This window comes from Odocoileus virginianus, chromosome 18, assembly GCF_023699985.2.
Source record: "Odocoileus virginianus isolate 20LAN1187 ecotype Illinois chromosome 18, Ovbor_1.2, whole genome shotgun sequence".
Classification (NCBI taxonomy): Eukaryota; Metazoa; Chordata; class Mammalia; order Artiodactyla; family Cervidae; genus Odocoileus; species Odocoileus virginianus.
The window spans coordinates 24,880,570-24,897,392 of record NC_069691.1 but is presented as its reverse complement, the minus strand read 5'-3'; the positions used below and the strand labels follow the sequence as shown (position 1 = coordinate 24,897,392).

Genomic DNA, 16,823 nt, shown 5'->3' with positions numbered 1-16,823 from the left:
ATCTTAAAAATTATTTCAAATATCTTCAGACCACAGTGGCATGAAACTAGAAATTAATCACAGAAAAAGGAGAAATAATAATGATTACATAGAGCCTGAACAATATTCTACTAAAGGAAACAAACAAACAAAAAATAGTGGGTGAATGATGAAGAAGAAGAAATTTAAAAAATATATCTTGTGACAGATGGCAGTGAAAACACAATAAGACAGATTCTATGGGAGGCAGCAGAAGCATTCCTTAGAGGGAAGTTCACAGCTACAGCACCAACCGCCCCCCCCCAAAAAAAAACAAGTAAAACTACCCTATCACCAAAAAAAATCAGAAAAAAATAACAAACAACCTAAAGTCAGCAAAAGGAAAGAAACAATAAAAATCAGAGAGAAGATGAATAAATAAAGGAGATTTTTTTTAAAAATGGGAAAAAGTCAATAAAATCAAGAACTATTTGAAAAGGTTAAACAAAATCAACAAACCTCTGTCTAGACTCACCAAGAAGAAAAGAGGGAGGACCTAAATAAGCAAAAATAAGGAATGAAAGAGGAAGAATAACAACATGACATAGAAACACAAAAAACCATAAGAGAAAACTATGAGCAATTAAATACCAATTGGACAAGCAGACTGGACAAGTTTCTAGAAATATACAGCCCACCTAAAACTGAATCAAGAGGAAAGATAATTTGAACAAATTTATCACTAGAAGTGAAATAGAATCTATAATTAAAACTCAGCAAACAGAAGTCCAGGACTAGATGGCTTCAATAAAGAATTGCATCCAACCGACAAAGAACTTATACTTATCCTTCTCAAACTCTTCCAAAAGAGTGGAGAGGCAGGAACACTCCCAAAGTCATTCTATGAAGCCACCATCACCCCAGTTGATACCAAAACCAGACAAAGATACTACCAAAGACAAAGTTATTGACTAATCTCTGGTGAATATAGATGCAAAAAAAAAAATTCTCAGTGAATTATTAGCAAACTGAAACCAACAACACATGAAAAAGATCATATACCATGATCACATTGGATTCATCCTAGGATCATAGGGATGGTTCAACATACATAAATCAACCAATAGGATATACAACAGCAATTAAACACAAAACCACATAATCATTTCAATATATGCAGAAAAAGCATTTGATAAAATGCAACATTCATTCATGATAAAACTCTCACCAAATTGGGAATAGAGGGAGCATACCTCAACACAATAGAAGCTATTTACAACAAACCCACAGCTAACATAGTACTCAATGGTGAAAAACTTAAAACCTTCCTGCTATAATCCAGAACAAGACAAGGATGCTCACTCTTCCCATTTTTATTCAACATAGTATCGACAGTTCTAACCACAGTGATCAGACAAGGAAAAGAAATAATAGGTATCCACATTGGAAGGGAGGAGGTAAACTTGTCATTATATGTCGACAGTAGGATAATATATGTAGAAAATTCTAAAAACTCAACACAAAAACTACTAGAATTGACAAACAGATTTAGCAAGGTAGCAGGATCTAAGAATAACATACAGAAATTGGTTACATTTCTTTACATTAACAATGAAATATCAGAAAGGGAAAGTTAAAAAAAATCCCTTTTAAAAAACAAGATAAAATACTTAGGAATAATCCTGACCAAAGAGATAAAAGACTTATATACTGAGAACTGTGAACACTGATAAAGGAGATTAATAGTGATTCAAAGAAATGGAAAAATATACCATGCTATTGGATTGGAAGAATCAATATTGTTATAATGGTCATACTACCCAAAGCAATCTACAGATTTAGAATGATCCCTACCAAATTAGCCATGACATTTTTCACAGAGCTAGAATAAATAATTCTAAAATTTATATGGAACCATAAAACACCCAGAATTACCAAAACAGTCCTGAGGGAAAAGAACAAAGTTGAGGTCATAATCCTGCCAGACATAAAAGAGTACTACAAAGCTACAGTAACCAAAATGGTGGTATTGGCTCACAAATGACAGGTGGATCAATGAAGCAGAATAGAGAAATCAAAAATAAACTCATGCACCTGTAGTCAATTAAATTTCAGCAAAGAAGGAAAGAATAATCAATGGGAAAAAGTCTCTTCAGCAAGTGGTATTGGGAAAGCTGGACAGATGCACATATATCAGTGAAGTTAGAACATACTCTGACATCATACACAAAAGACATGACACGGTAAAACTCCTAGAAGAAACATAATCAAACATTCTAAGATAAATCTTAGCAATATTTTCTTTGTTCAGTCTCCCAAAGCAATAGATAAAAATAAAGAAATGGGACCTTATCAAACCTGTAATATTTGGTCCAGCAAAGGAAACCATAAATAAAATGGAAAGACAGCCTATGGACTAGGAGATGAAATTCATTAAGTCATGCAAGCAATAAGGACTAAATTTCCGAAATACACACACAACAGTTCATACAACTCCATAGCAACAATAATCAACCCAATAGAAAAATGAGCAGAAAACCAATCAGATATTTCTCCAAAGAAGACACACATATGGCCAAGGTGAAAAGATGCCCGGCATTGTTAATTATTAGAAAAATACAAATCTAAAGTAAAATCTAGTATCACCTCACACTGGTCAGAATGGACATATCATTAAAAAGCCTACAAATAATACATGCTGGATAGGATGTGTAGAAAAGGGAACTCCCCTACACTGTTGATAGGAATGTAAATTGGTATATAGCAGTATAGAAATTTAAAAACTATAAAAAAAAAAGAGCTGCTATATGATCCAGCAGTCCCACTCCTGGGCATATATCTGGGGAAAAAAAAACTACTTTGAAAAGATACCTGCACCCCAGTGTTCATAATAGCACTGTTCACAATAGCCAAGACATGGATGCAACCTACATGTTCATCAACAGATAAATGGATAATGAAGATGTAGTATATATATACAATGGAATATTACTCAGCCATAAAAATGAGAATGTAATAATGCCATTTGTAGCACCACTTGTAGACCTAGAGGTTATCATACTAAATAAACTAAGTTAGACAAAGACAAATATGACATCATTATATATGGAATCTAGAACATGATACAAATGAACTTCTTTACAAAACAGAAACTGAATAGAAAACAGAATCTGGAAAAAGAATATACCTATGTATAACTGAATCACTTTGATACATACCTGACACATTTTAAATCAACTATATTTCAAGTTTAAAAATGAAAAACATGCCCAAAAGAGAATATTAAAAAAAAAAAAAAAAAGGATTCATTGCAAAAATATATAGTCAATGGCAGATTCTTCTTCTAAACCTCAATAAATAAATAAAAAATAAATAAATAAAAGCTTGAGCATATCTGGGGGCAAACCACAGTGAAGACCAAATGAACCTATTGATGGGGAACTATGTGGAAAGATAGTATTTTTCTGAAGGTTAAGGTCAATGAAAGTTCATCTCCCTGTATAAAGGATACTTAGTCTGACCCATAGTTTGGCTAGTCAAGTTGCTTTTTTTTTTTAGTTCTATATAATTAAATGTTGTAGTTTTAAAACATACAAAACCAGGATGTATCTTTTTTGTGGTTTCTCTTTTGAGTTTCTAAAGGGAATATTTTGAGGTTTTCTCTTGGTGGAATGAGAAATGGAACACAGAGCAACTTGTATGGTGTTCTGCACATGTGAATTATATTTTTCTTCTGGATAGAGAAGTTGAAATTTTAAACTATATTTAAGAGCTTTGCTGTAAAATGACTTCAGCTTTGTCATAAAAGGTCACTCTCATATCAAGATGTAATTTTACTCAATGACTGTAATCTTATTTGCAAATTTATGAGCACTTTCTTGTTTTGAGTTTAAAATTTTGAGTTTAAAATTAAATTACAGATCAGAGGCACAGATCAGAAACTTTTGTTCCTAGATTTCCCATTGTGTTTTAGGAGAAAAATTGAAAGGCATGTGTGAAACAGTCCAGAAGCCTTTTCCAGCTTGGCCAGAGATGACACATATCATGGTGGCTAGTCACTCAAATGAGGGCAGGGGAAGGGTGCGGGGTGCAGAATATCTCTGCCCCAAATCTAATTTCTCTCCCTAGTAGTTGTCTGAAACTGAGAAAGTAATTTAACTTCTCTACACCTTAGTTTTCTCATCAACAGAACTGTGATAATGATGGTAACTATTTCCAGAGACTTTGTGAAGATAAAATGATGGGAGATAGGTAAAGCACAAAGAAATGTAAATGAAAACTAAATGCTCCATTCCATAAGTGTTAGTTACAGTATAAAATAATTATATTTTAATTCAAACTTTTCATCAAGAACACAGGGCAAATGGTAAATCCATAAGTTAAAGGTAGCTTTTATCTCCATTTACATATATTTTTCTCTTACCTATTTTAAGGCAAAGTTACAGTTGATTAAAGAAAAAATTAGAACTTTCAGACCATCAAGTTAAAGACTGCATAGATTCAAAGTATTTGATATTAGCAAGTGTTTAGTTGGGGCTTTCCCTTCTCTAAGTTACAAGGGGATTTTCCTTTTATTTTGTCACTTTTTCTCAGTATAGCTAAGCAGTTGAGTTGAAGATGGCTAGCCATCTTCTGTTAGCATTAGAGTGATTCAGTCAAAAACTATTGAGATCCTCAAAAACTGTTGAGCATCCCGGCACTCACAGGAGTTTCCTAGGTCTCTTGGTCACTCTGCCAGTTGTTGGGCTGCACCCGGCAGGCCCACCAGACCTGTGCTTGCCCAGCCTCAAGAAAGAGCCCAGAGTCAGCGACAGAGACATCAGTGGTTTAATGGATGGAGGACTTACATGTCTGAAGGAGCCTGTGTAATGTACCAAGTGTGCAGATAGGGAGGCAGTGCAGAATGGTTTGGCATCTTGGTCAAAAAAAAAAACCATATAGGGTTCATCCAGCACACCTTGAAGGGCCATACTGGAGAAACAAAAGTAAGTATTATGAAATAGCATTGTTGTTTATAAATTCTGTGACAATGTAATGTCCACATTTCATGCAACTTATTTAAAAGTCCATCAATCACTTTGGGTTGAATATATCTACCTTTCTTCTTTTCCAACTTGCAAAATTCTTAGGGGAGGATGAAGATGACCTGGTCAAGATTTTGGTTCAAGAGGGTAGAATTTTGGATTGAGTACCAAGGAGGAGGTGGATCCCACTCAATGTCTGGATAAACAGACACAGAAGGATAAGTGGAAATATCTGAGAATCAAAACCAAATACTCAGGAAATAAATCCAAATACTAACAGCAAGAAATGATTGGATCCATTAGGAACATTAGGAAAAAGGATGCTTATTTCAGATTGTTTTGAATATTATTAGGGAGACCTCAGCCTAATATTATAGTAGGTAGGTATGTGGTCATGATGGATTGGCCAAAGATATAACTCCTGTATCACTTAAGACCTGTGTTGCTCCTTGTCCACTTGGCCATTTCATTCTTCCTTGGTAAGATCTCAGCAAGAGAAGCCAGAAAACAAAGAAGCAAAACAATGGTGTCATCATTTAGCACTAAGGAGAGCCTGAAGATTGGGTTTTGAATATTAGAGTCCTATTCATCCATGATATATTGCTTCATTAACATGGATAATTGAAATTTGATTTTCCTCAATTTTTTTTTGTATAAAATCTCTTCTTATACTTCATCTACTTTCAGTAGTTATTCTTTTTTACTGAGTTTACTGCTCTCAGCAGCCTGACAAGCTCCAAAATAATGACCTAGGCTGTGTATTGCTGAACGTTCAGTCAGACAGACAGATACAGATGGATGAGTGTGTGTTGCACAAAGACAAGTCAGCATTATTTAATCACTGTTTGTTTGATCCGTGTAAAATGAGTATAAATGTAAGCCGCATCCCATCTGCTTTATCATCCATGTGAAGCCAACCTCATTTTTAAAACTTGATCTCTTATGTAATTGCCCCAGAATGACACTGTTGGGCTGCACCCTGCACCCTGCACTTGCCTCCAAGGCCTACACTTGCCCCACTTCAACACCAAAGAGAAAGCCCAGAGTCAACAACAGAGATATCAGTGAATTTATATACACACTTAATTTCTCTTAATCAAGTTAAACAGCTCATCCACAAACCAATCCTGACCATGCCCTTTAGAGGCAGTAGACCCATTTCTAAGGTACACACAGATTCATATCTATATAGAAATAGATTTCACAGGTTTCTAGCCAGAGTTTAAAAAGGCCTCTTTATTTTTTTTTTTTTTCTTCACTCTCAGGGATCAGATGATTAAAGTTCCTGTGAACCCAGGTCCATTACTTAATATCAAAGGAACAAGAAGAGAAATACCAGAAAGCTAACTTCCTCTTACCGCATACGCAAAAACCAGTTTATAATGTCAAAAGAATCCCACCTTGGACATTTTCAGGGATTTTTTTTCCCCCAGTTTCTAAGTAACCAGTTCACTTTAAGTAAATAGCAGTAATAGACAATAATATGTAGCATTCACTCACATTCACATGGCTCACTTTAATGAGAAAAACTCGAATCAACACTTAACCTTCAACTAGGCTGTTAGCTCAGCCTCCTCGACTTTCTGAACACAAAAAACCAACAGCCAGCCCACAGCCACTCGCCACTTTTATCCCACTGTAATAGCAGCCAACATCTATCTCCCCAACAGCCTTGGGGTGTCTGTGAGTTCTCTGTACTCTCTTGGTGACCCCCATTCGTCAACGACAGCCACCACAGGGCCCCACAGACAGGTGGGCGGCCACCCCAGAATCACCCCTGCAACTTTCAGGCTCCACGTTAGTGGACAGCCACCCCGGCACCATATCTGCAACTTTCAGGCCCCACATATCCGAAGATGGGCCCACAGCTTCCCATTCCCAGGCCTGCCTTCCCGGCATCCTGGTCCTCACAGGAGTTTCCCCAGTCTCCTGGTCACTCTACCAGTTGTTGGGCTTCACCCCACAGGGCCGCCAGACCTGTGCTTGCCCAGCCGCAAGACTGAAGAAAGAGTCTGGAGTTGGCAACAGAGACATCAGTGGTTTAATGAATGGGGGGACTTACGTGTCTGAAGCAGCGCCCTGGAGCAACACCCCACTGGGTGCAGACGGCAGACAGTACTGGGCAGAACATGGCAGCAGCCTTCACGATAGGGGAGGGGATAGTAACTGGTTACAGGTGAACTGACTTCAGGTTGCCATGTAGGTTACGGGAAACTAGCGGAGGGGCCCACCCCTAACCTTCTCTCTGATAAGCCATCAGGTGGAGATGCTCTCATCTAAAGATTAGAACAATCCCTGGCTGCAGCCTGGGGCAAGCATGTAAGAAAGTCAGGCACTGCATAGGGGTAGATGAAGCAGGCACTAGTGGATCAAGGGATATACAGAGAGCAAGAGAACAGGCATCTTGAGTGGCCTGGTCTTACACGCAGGATGATCAGTTAGAAAGAAATATTTGAACTGATAAGATAAAGGATGGGCTTCTTTACTTTGCAGTGGCTTTCTGGATAGTGAAGTGGTGCCATGGATTAGGAATTACCAGCTGTTAACCATCAGTGGATTTTGAAATCACCCAAACCTGGGCTACAGGGTTAATGTATGGAATTTCACCATGTGACCAAATTAGTTAATGACCAAAACACCTGCCACAGAGAAGTCCCTCAGTAAAATTGGTTGAATTAGTCTTTCTTTACTTCCATTTCCTTATCTTCATAACGGAAGAATAAACAGTACCTAAACCTTGTAAAACTTGTGAAATTTAAACAGGATACTGCATGGAAAAGCATAATCACCTGGCAGATATTACTATCATTATCCTGTTGCCTACAAGTCTTCATCTCATGGGTCGCACTTTAAGCCTAAATATATTAACATACATGATATACAACTTGTGTTTCCATTACCAAGTTGTAAACTTTCCAAAGCCTTTGACTGTGTGGATCACAACAAACTGTGGAAAATTCTTAAAGAGATGGAAATACCAGACCACCTGACCTGCCTCTTGAGAAATATGTATGCAGGTCAAGAAGCAACAGTTGGAACTGAAAAATGGAACAACAAACTGGTTACAAATTGGGAAAGGAGTATGTCAAGGCTGCATAGTGTCACCCTGCTTATTTAACTTATATGCAGAGTACATCATGCAAAATGCTGGGTTGGAGGAAGCAAAAGCTGGAATCAAGATTTCCAGGAGAAATATCAATAACCTTAGATATGCAGATGACACCACCACTATGGCAGAAAGTGAAGAAGAACTGAAGAGCCTCTTGATGAAAATGAAAGAGGAGAGTGAAAAAGCTGGCTTAAAACTCAGCATTTAGAAAACTAAGATCATGGCATCTGGTCCCATCACTTCATGGCAAATAGATGGGGAAACAATGGAAACAGTGACAGACTTTATTTTCTTAGGCTCCAAAATCACTGTAGATGGTGACTGCAGCCAGAAAATTAAAAGATGCTTGCTCCTTGGAAGAAAAGTCATGACCAACCTAGACAGCATATTAAAAAGCAGAGACATCACTTCGCCAACAAAGATCCGTCTAGTCAAGGCTATGGTTTTTCCAGTAGTCATGTATGGATGTGAGAGTTGGACTATAAAAAAAGCTGAGCACCATAGAATTGATGCTTTTGAACTGTGATGTAGGAAAAGGCTCTTGAGAGTCTCTTGGACTGCAAAGAGATCCAACCAGTCCATCCTAAAGGAAGTCAGTCTTGAATATTCATTGGAAGGACTGATGTTGAAGCTGAAACTCCAGTACTTTGGCCACCTGACGCAAAGAACTGACTCATTGGAAAAGACCCTGATGCTGGGAAAGATTGAAGGTGGGAGAAGAATGGGACGACAAAGGATGAGATGGTTGGATGGCATCCCTGACTCAATGGACATGAGTTTGAGTAGCTCCAGGATTTGGTGATGGACAGGGAAGCCTGGCATGCTTCAGTCCATGGGTGTGCAAAGAGTTGGACATGACTGAGCAACTGAATTGACTGAACTGACTATGTAGGTATCAAATAAATCATGTTGAGGGCTGAAAATATGTGGCAAGAGTGAAATGACCATGGATTCACAGTGTCTTTGAGTTGATAGATGCATTTTCACTGGTATAATTAAATGTATGTCATTTACACATATGAACAACCATAATCTGAGTAAAAAGACCATCAGAGGGAGTAATGGTTTCCACCAAAGGAATGACTGTATCAGTGAGTTTAAGAACTTCGTGGAATATTTTGGAGAATACTGTGTAAAAAGCTTATGTACTCAGTAATGCTCATCAGTGTAAAGTGGAATATCAGTGGTAGTTGTACTTTCACAATCATATTCTTAATTACTAAGTCATGATAATGAATATTAAAGTATTAAGCTAATTAATACATTGCACATTGCAGTCTCCAAAGTCTGTTCTCTAATACCCATGCTATAAGAAAGAATTACTCCATGATTTCTCTTTCTGAACTTTTCTCAGCAACATTTTTTTTTAATTGTTGAACCATCTCTTGAGCCATCTTTGTAGATACAAAGATGACTAAATGTGTCTAGGTAGGATGGTGGCTAAAGGACTTTAGAGTTTTAGCCAAAGGCCACCCAGAGTCTGTGGAGAGTTTTAAAGACAGTCCTAACCTGCTCAGGGCTGTGGTTTAGAATGTCTACTTAAGCATGAAGAATGGATTAGAGTGAGGGTTTAGAGAAGATATCAGCTACTGAAGAACTGTGATTTAGGGAATGGTAGACTTGGGATGGAGTTGAGAAGTTTTTAGGACAGGGATTGGTCACTAAATGGAGCTGCTTTGTGTGGAGAAGGCACAGGGTTGGGGCATCTGAATGCTTCAACTCCCCTTAGCTCACAGCATACTCTGAAAGGAGTACATTCTGCAGGGAAGATGATGAGGTTCTCTGGAAGAACAGACTAGAAGGACCCCTAATCACTTTATTCTTTAGACTTTTAAGACATGGATAATTATTTTGCTGAATACTGTTCAGTGATTGACTAGTTTATATACAGATTAGCACAGGCTAAGAAAGAAAAAGGGGTCTTATAATCTCTAGTAAATTAGAGATTGCAATCTATACTGCTGAGAATTTCTGTATGTTTAGAGGCTATTCATGACTGTTAATAGGCTTTACTCTTTACACTTGTGAGTTTATTATTGTGCTGACCTCTATCCATTAAAACACAAAATGTGTGCATCCTTAATATTGTAACAGCTGTTGGATATATTTTACTTTCAAGTTGTATATATCAACATAAAAGCATGGAAAATATCCAGTATCAAAAATAACTGTTAAAAATTCTATGAATATAGCATGTTTTTGCTTTTTAAAGAATTTCATCTTGGGTATATAAACCTAATATATCATTAGTTCTGAAAACTTGATTTTGGTCATTTAAAATCATGTTTCTATAATTACTAAACTCATGTTTCCATATACCATGAAATTATATCTTAAAAAGGTGTCAGTATGCTATGATGAAAGAAAAAATACTTTCACTTCTATAACACTGCAGGACATTAAAAAGTTTCCGTGTTTTATAATCAAAGCCTGAATTCAGTCTCAAAATAATGGTTCTGTATAAAAATAAATTTATATATCATTTTATAGCTATGCAAGATATATTTTATAGAACAACTTTGGTTGAACTAAGGCATCAGGAGAGGCACTAAAAATCAGAAAAAAATAAGTTTAAAATGAAGAATATAGAGCAAACTTTGTAAACATAATAACACATAATGATAAGTTAGAAAGTGATTAGATCCTAGCTGTATTAGATTATAAATTAGTATTCTAAGATGATTATTAGATTTAACTTACTTTCCTTCTTACTGTTATTCTTACCTGTTTTAATTGTACAAATTGCCTTGTGATGGTGGTCATAGTGTGTTACAGAGACACAGACAAAATTCTAAGTTTCCATCAAGATGTAACCCTGCAGGTGAAAGAAGAGCTTGTGCCCAGTGAGTCCAGTGAATATTCTGCAACCTTAAAGAGTGAGGTTAGGTCCAGAAAGGAAAGAATAGGAAGAAGAATCAGGATAAAATAATGTTCACAGAACTGGAAGGAATATTGGACCAAGATAATTTGTAGACTACAGCAACAGAGAAGAAAATTGAAAAGTTAAAAAAAAAAAAAAACCTGCCTTTTCACTATCAACAGGACATCTGTATTGATTTTTTCCCCCCATTTGAATCAATGTTGGTGACTATCACTGTTTTTTCCAATGATTAATCACTTTATTTTATTCTGGTTGTATCAGTGTTCAGTTTCACAGCTAGGATCATCTTGATGAAGTGTAACTTCAAAATTTTCTTTTTAAATGATGTTTGTTACTTGTGATAAATGCCTATAATCTGACGTTATTCAGTATTGATTTTGTGTATGTATGCTGTTTTTTTTTAAAGTCGATTGACCCTGGCCAGCAGTTCACATGGGAACATTCAAACTTGGAAGTAAACAAACCAAAGAATAGATATGCAAATGTAATCGCTTATGATCATTCCCGAGTTCTCCTATCAGCAATAGAAGGTAAGGAAATACAGATGATATGTATACCTTTATTTCCATGGGTTTAAATGTGTGCATGAAAATACAGTTTTAACTAGGTGTTCAGTCATCTATGAACATAGTTACTTAAGATTTAGGCACTGCTTATTCTCACTTTTTTCATACAAATATACCAATACTGGAGCACACAGTATTCTTGACACAGGGCATCCCTCACACCTTCTTGCTTCTACCCTGGATGAAAGGTTGATCATTTAGTTCATGTTTATATAAAAGAAGCAAATTGAGGTTACCCATTTTACTGATGCTTGCTAATGGTTATGAATAAACAGGTGATTATCAGAAGATGCTCATAGACTGTAACTTAAAAATTGTGAGGAGCTTATTTGCATATAAATCTGGATAATCACTAAGGACAATGAAAAGTTTAGGAATCGGTGATGGCGATGTGGTGATTAATAAAAACAAAGCACATTAGAAATGTCTGACGCATCTATTTGTGGACTGCTTGGTAATCAGTTGTACTAAGGATTTTATCCCAAAAGGAAGGATTGCTTCTAGAAGATGAGGAGCATTCCTCAACTGTACCTAGCTTCTCTGAAGGATTCATGAGAGTATTATCCATTCATCTCTTTCCAATAATAAATCCTTCTCACATGGCATATTAAAAAATACCCAAGAGCTTGTGTTCAACAGTCAGCATTTTGTTAGTCTTTTTGGCTGAAGCACTGCATTGGATTGCTATTCTTAAAAAGTAGTTTACAATGTCACTTAAATCCTTTCCTCTGTCATAATAGCTATCCTGGACCACCAACTGCCACATACCATATTCATCCTCACTGGCATCCGAGAGAGCGTTGTGGCTTTTTCATACTTAAAAGTTCACTGCTTACCCTCTTCCAGATGTTTTATAAAGCATTAAATAATACCAGCTTCAGACCCAGTCCTTTTCTAGAACAGTACAACTGAAATATTTTCACATATAGTTGTTCAAGTATCTTTCCCTGTTTTCTGTTTCCAAAATCTATGATGGTTTATCTCATAACCCTGACCAAGTCCTACCTGCCTCCCTAGCATCCAAATTTAATCTGAAAATGAGTCTCTGCTTAAAAACTTTTCCCATCAGCACCAAAGGCAACAGCACATTAAGTTCAAGTTTTATAACAAGAACTATTATATCTTTCAGCATTTGAGCGAGTCCATACCTCAGTCCCCTTTTCTCAAAATGGTATTATGTGACATAGATATATTTTGTAAAATTCTCACAATTGATTTTACTTTTGATGTTGGAAAATGTTCTAACAAAACAAATAAATAAATAATAAATCTTTTTGTGGAAATTAAAGATACTAGTTGTTCAGGGGTTAACCTGTTTTCATACTGAAAAAAAAAAGAAAGATCACTTTTATCAAAGTTTCACCAATGCTAGTTCAAGCAGGATAGTGTCACATTAGTAGTTGCTTCTTTTGAGGTCCTGTTCAGAAACTGTGAATGGTATATGTGGATGATTACCATATAGGGCTCACACTTTGCTTCCCATTTTAAAAGGAAAAAACAACCGCAGCAATTTCTTGTCTCAAGTCGCTTAAATTATCTTCATGGTAAATAAAAACTAAACCAAGTCATACATAGAGGAAAGAAATCTTTTTTGTCATTAGTGAAGCAAGGTAAATGATAAAAATAAAATAAATGAATAGAAATGGAGAACCCATTTGGCATGATCTTGGCTGGAGAACTTGTCAAACTACCTTTGTTTCCCTGTAGTATTGTTTCAAACCACTCAGAATTAGGTCACTCAATACTACCACTTCCCTATGCTTTTGCCTGCTATGTCATTATTTTCCTTAACCTGTTATTTTCCACCATCATAACAGTAAAGTATGTCAAAGGACAGAGAATATTCCTCCTTGTACCTTTATTATGATAGTTGGAAACTATGAACATTTCATTCCCATGCTATTTTTACAGAATAAGATCCAAAGCACTTGAATCAGACTAAAACGTGCCTTTTTATAGCTTTGTGTCCACAAATACACCCTAAATCTAGAGCTGACCTAGAAACCAAAAGTTTTTTCAATTTTAAGTGTTATGCAAAAGGTTAGAAGCATTTAATTGAAGTTTATGGGCTATACAGAGAGCTTTAATCTAGATTACAAGCATGAACAGAGTTTTATCTTAGACTAAGCCCTAGCCAGCAGATATTTAAGGGGAAAAGCAATCATCCTGTATCTTAAGCACAGAAAAAATGCCAGCATCTGGAACCACAGAAGCAGTAACTGAGGCTTCTCCTGTAAAGGGATCTTTGATAGCTCAGAGCCAGAGTTTTAGAATATATTAAAATGCTATGTGACTTCACGTACAGTTTATAAAACTTAATGTGCTTGTTTTGGGTTCCACCCATGGTGATAACTTACATGACTGTGGTTGAGTGGTTTATATGGGATCCCTTTGTTGTTCTTCTGTGTTTCTGATCACTCCCTTTGTATTACTTTGCAGAGTGATCTGATGACTTTAAAGAAAAAACTGGGAGTTGTCGCAGTGACTTGTGTTGTCTTTATCTTGGTTTAATAGAGCAAAACTCTTAACATTCTTCCATTGAGAGATGACAAGGGAAAAACTTAAAAGAATAAGGAATTGTGTATGGGCACTGATGTGCTTACTGAACTCCTTGAAAATACTGATATTTCATGATGTATCTCAAAATTACAATTATTTTATGTATGCTGGGAAAAATGCAAAATAAATTTAAGAGAGTCCTAATTACAAAATGCTCACAATTATTGAATTAGATGGTAAGCAGTATGAAAACACAATTGAATTCCTGACCAATGCAGTTCCTCTTGGCATCCCAACATGTTTAGGCAGTACTTAAGAGAAAATAATAATTCCTGAAAGAGAGAGATGATAGGACATACTTCATTGACTTAAAATATTGTCAAAAAAGACTAAATGGAAATTAATATTTATATTGCATAAGATAATATATGATAATATGCTTAATCTTATAGACTCCAAACTTGTCTAGAAAAGTATAATTTCATTAACGTAGGAAAAGAGAAAGGGGCCAAACCAAAATGTAAAGAGCAAGGAAATCTGGGTTTGGGTCACAACTCTGTCCTAACTCGTTATGTCACTTTGACTTCTGAGTATCAGTTTTCATAGTGCTACTGTCTTTCACTTTTGAGTTCTCTAAGAGTTAGCTCTATGTAGTTTTCACATCAGCTATCTTATTTACTATACTCATAGCAGTCTGATGAAGCAACAGTATAAATATTTTATTAGTATAGATAGGTATCCATGTTTAGAGATGAAAAAACTGAAGCTCAAACAGAGAATCAGCCCTGAGTCTCAGTGCAAAAGATGAACAACTAATACAGCTTACATTTGAATTGAATTCTGATTCCTCACTCAAGGCTTCCATAGGCCCACATCACTCACCCTGCTTTCCTGCTGATACAGGATATGACTTAACTAAGTAACTTAGCATGGATGAGAATACCCGGCCTTGCCTTTTTGACTAAAATAATCCATTTTATCATTTTGTATTAACACGAAGTTAATATTTTAGTATTTCATTTTTCTTTTCATGGTCTAACTTTCCTGAGGCTATAACATAAAATAGGGAATCATCAGTGACCTGGATGCATCAGACTCCTACAACTGCAGAATGTTACATCTGTCCCTAACAGGTGATCTTCTTAGCTCAAATGACTTTTTATGTATCTTAAACTTCTTGTAAATTCAGGAATATCAATTAGAGGCAGATTATTTATTGTAATGCCCTATAACTATCAATGTAATTATCAAAGTCCAGAATAAAAAAAGTTATTTTTTTCCTAAACTATAATGATCTTCACTGCTGCCAGTAGTACATTTCTATTAGTAGAATTAGCATTTCACTTTAAAGCCATGTTGACATGGAATTTTTTTTTAAGTCACTGGCCAGGCCTATGTCAAGAGCAAACTTTAAAATCCTCCTTTTAAATTAAACAACAAAGACAAGACATTATGATAGACATAACTGTCTTGGTATTTACCATGTGTTGGGCATCATGTCTTAGATTTTATATATAGTGTATAAAACCATGTATAGATTTTACTGATAGTGTAGAACAACCTCAAAAACTAGTCATTGTCATACAAAATTGAGATGAGGAAACTGTTAAACTTTTTAAAGTCTAGTAACTTTCTTACAAGCATTAGCTAGTAACTGGCAGAGCCAAAATTCTCAGGCATGAGTCAACTGGACTCAAGATGGCTATTCTCTCCAAAAGCCAACTTGGGACTCTAGCCACTTTTGAATCATGATAATGGAGCCTATACATGTCAACCTAACTCAAAAACTGTCCTTTTGACTGGGAAAACTGTCTAGGAATTTTGAAATATACATTTTGAAACACTTATCATAGAAATCTTAGAGCCAGAGTTCTTCAGTTGTGTTCTTAGACTTAAGCTAAAGTGAATATTTCCAAAGAATAAACAGCTTATAAATGGCTTTCAGGTGGATTTTTTGTTTGTTTAATATTACTACATTTTTGGAGGTATCTTAGGAAGAAAGAGAAATAAGACCGAAGACTGGAAGCTAAATCCTAATTTTAGCAGCTATGTGACTTTGGGCATGTCATTTACTTCAGTTAACCCTTTGGGGGGAGTTGATTCCTTCTTAGAATCTGATGAACATTTCAAATTCCACTTGCAAACAAAAGGCCCCTACACACATCTGTATGCTAATTTCATAGAGATGACGAACACATAGTCTCTTTGCAAGTGTATTCTTCAATTTAGGTAGCGCTGACTCAGTGTCTTTCGTTCTGGTTCTACCTAAAATGATAATGTATAAGACTGCCCCTGCTATTCCAAAAACTTATGAAGGTTGATTCTAAATCCAAAGATCATAGATAAGTATTAAATCTTGGACATTAACAGATTATTAGCTCTTTTGAGTGGGGAAGGGGGCACATTTAATCCAGAGGGTTTACCCAGATAGAATTACTGGTTCATCTGTGTCTCTCCTACAAAACCAGGTTTAAATGTTTTTTTCTAAGAGTTAGAAATGACAAAGAATAAAGCACTTCATGCCATACGCATTTTTAACACTAGTGTTTGTAATCTGATAAAAGCAGCTTAGTAAAAAATGGGTTTGTTTTACTTTTTTTTTAGTTTTGGGGGAATATATTTAGTTTCAAACCATTCATTCATAATTATTCACTTCATCTCTGTAATGGGTACCTTCCTACAAGGGCCTGTGTGTATTTCTCAAGAACTTCTTTCCTATTAAAGTATCCCAGGCTCTTTTTGCTTTTGAAAAACTTGTTTGGACAAGCTCCTGTGCCTTGGTTTCC

General features: G+C 36.0%; 1 protein-coding gene across 39 annotated transcripts in view; it reads left to right on the top strand.

The window, feature by feature from the left end:
- Positions 1-16,823, top strand: part of PTPRD (protein tyrosine phosphatase receptor type D) — a 2,322,816-nt gene that overhangs the window by 2,230,929 nt on the left and 75,064 nt on the right. For all 39 annotated transcript variants that reach the window (XM_070480470.1, XM_070480471.1, XM_070480507.1 and 36 more), the window contains one exon: positions 11,379-11,502. In XM_070480470.1, the coding sequence (XP_070336571.1) occupies positions 11,379-11,502 (124 nt within the window). The remainder of the gene's footprint in view (positions 1-11,378; positions 11,503-16,823) is intronic.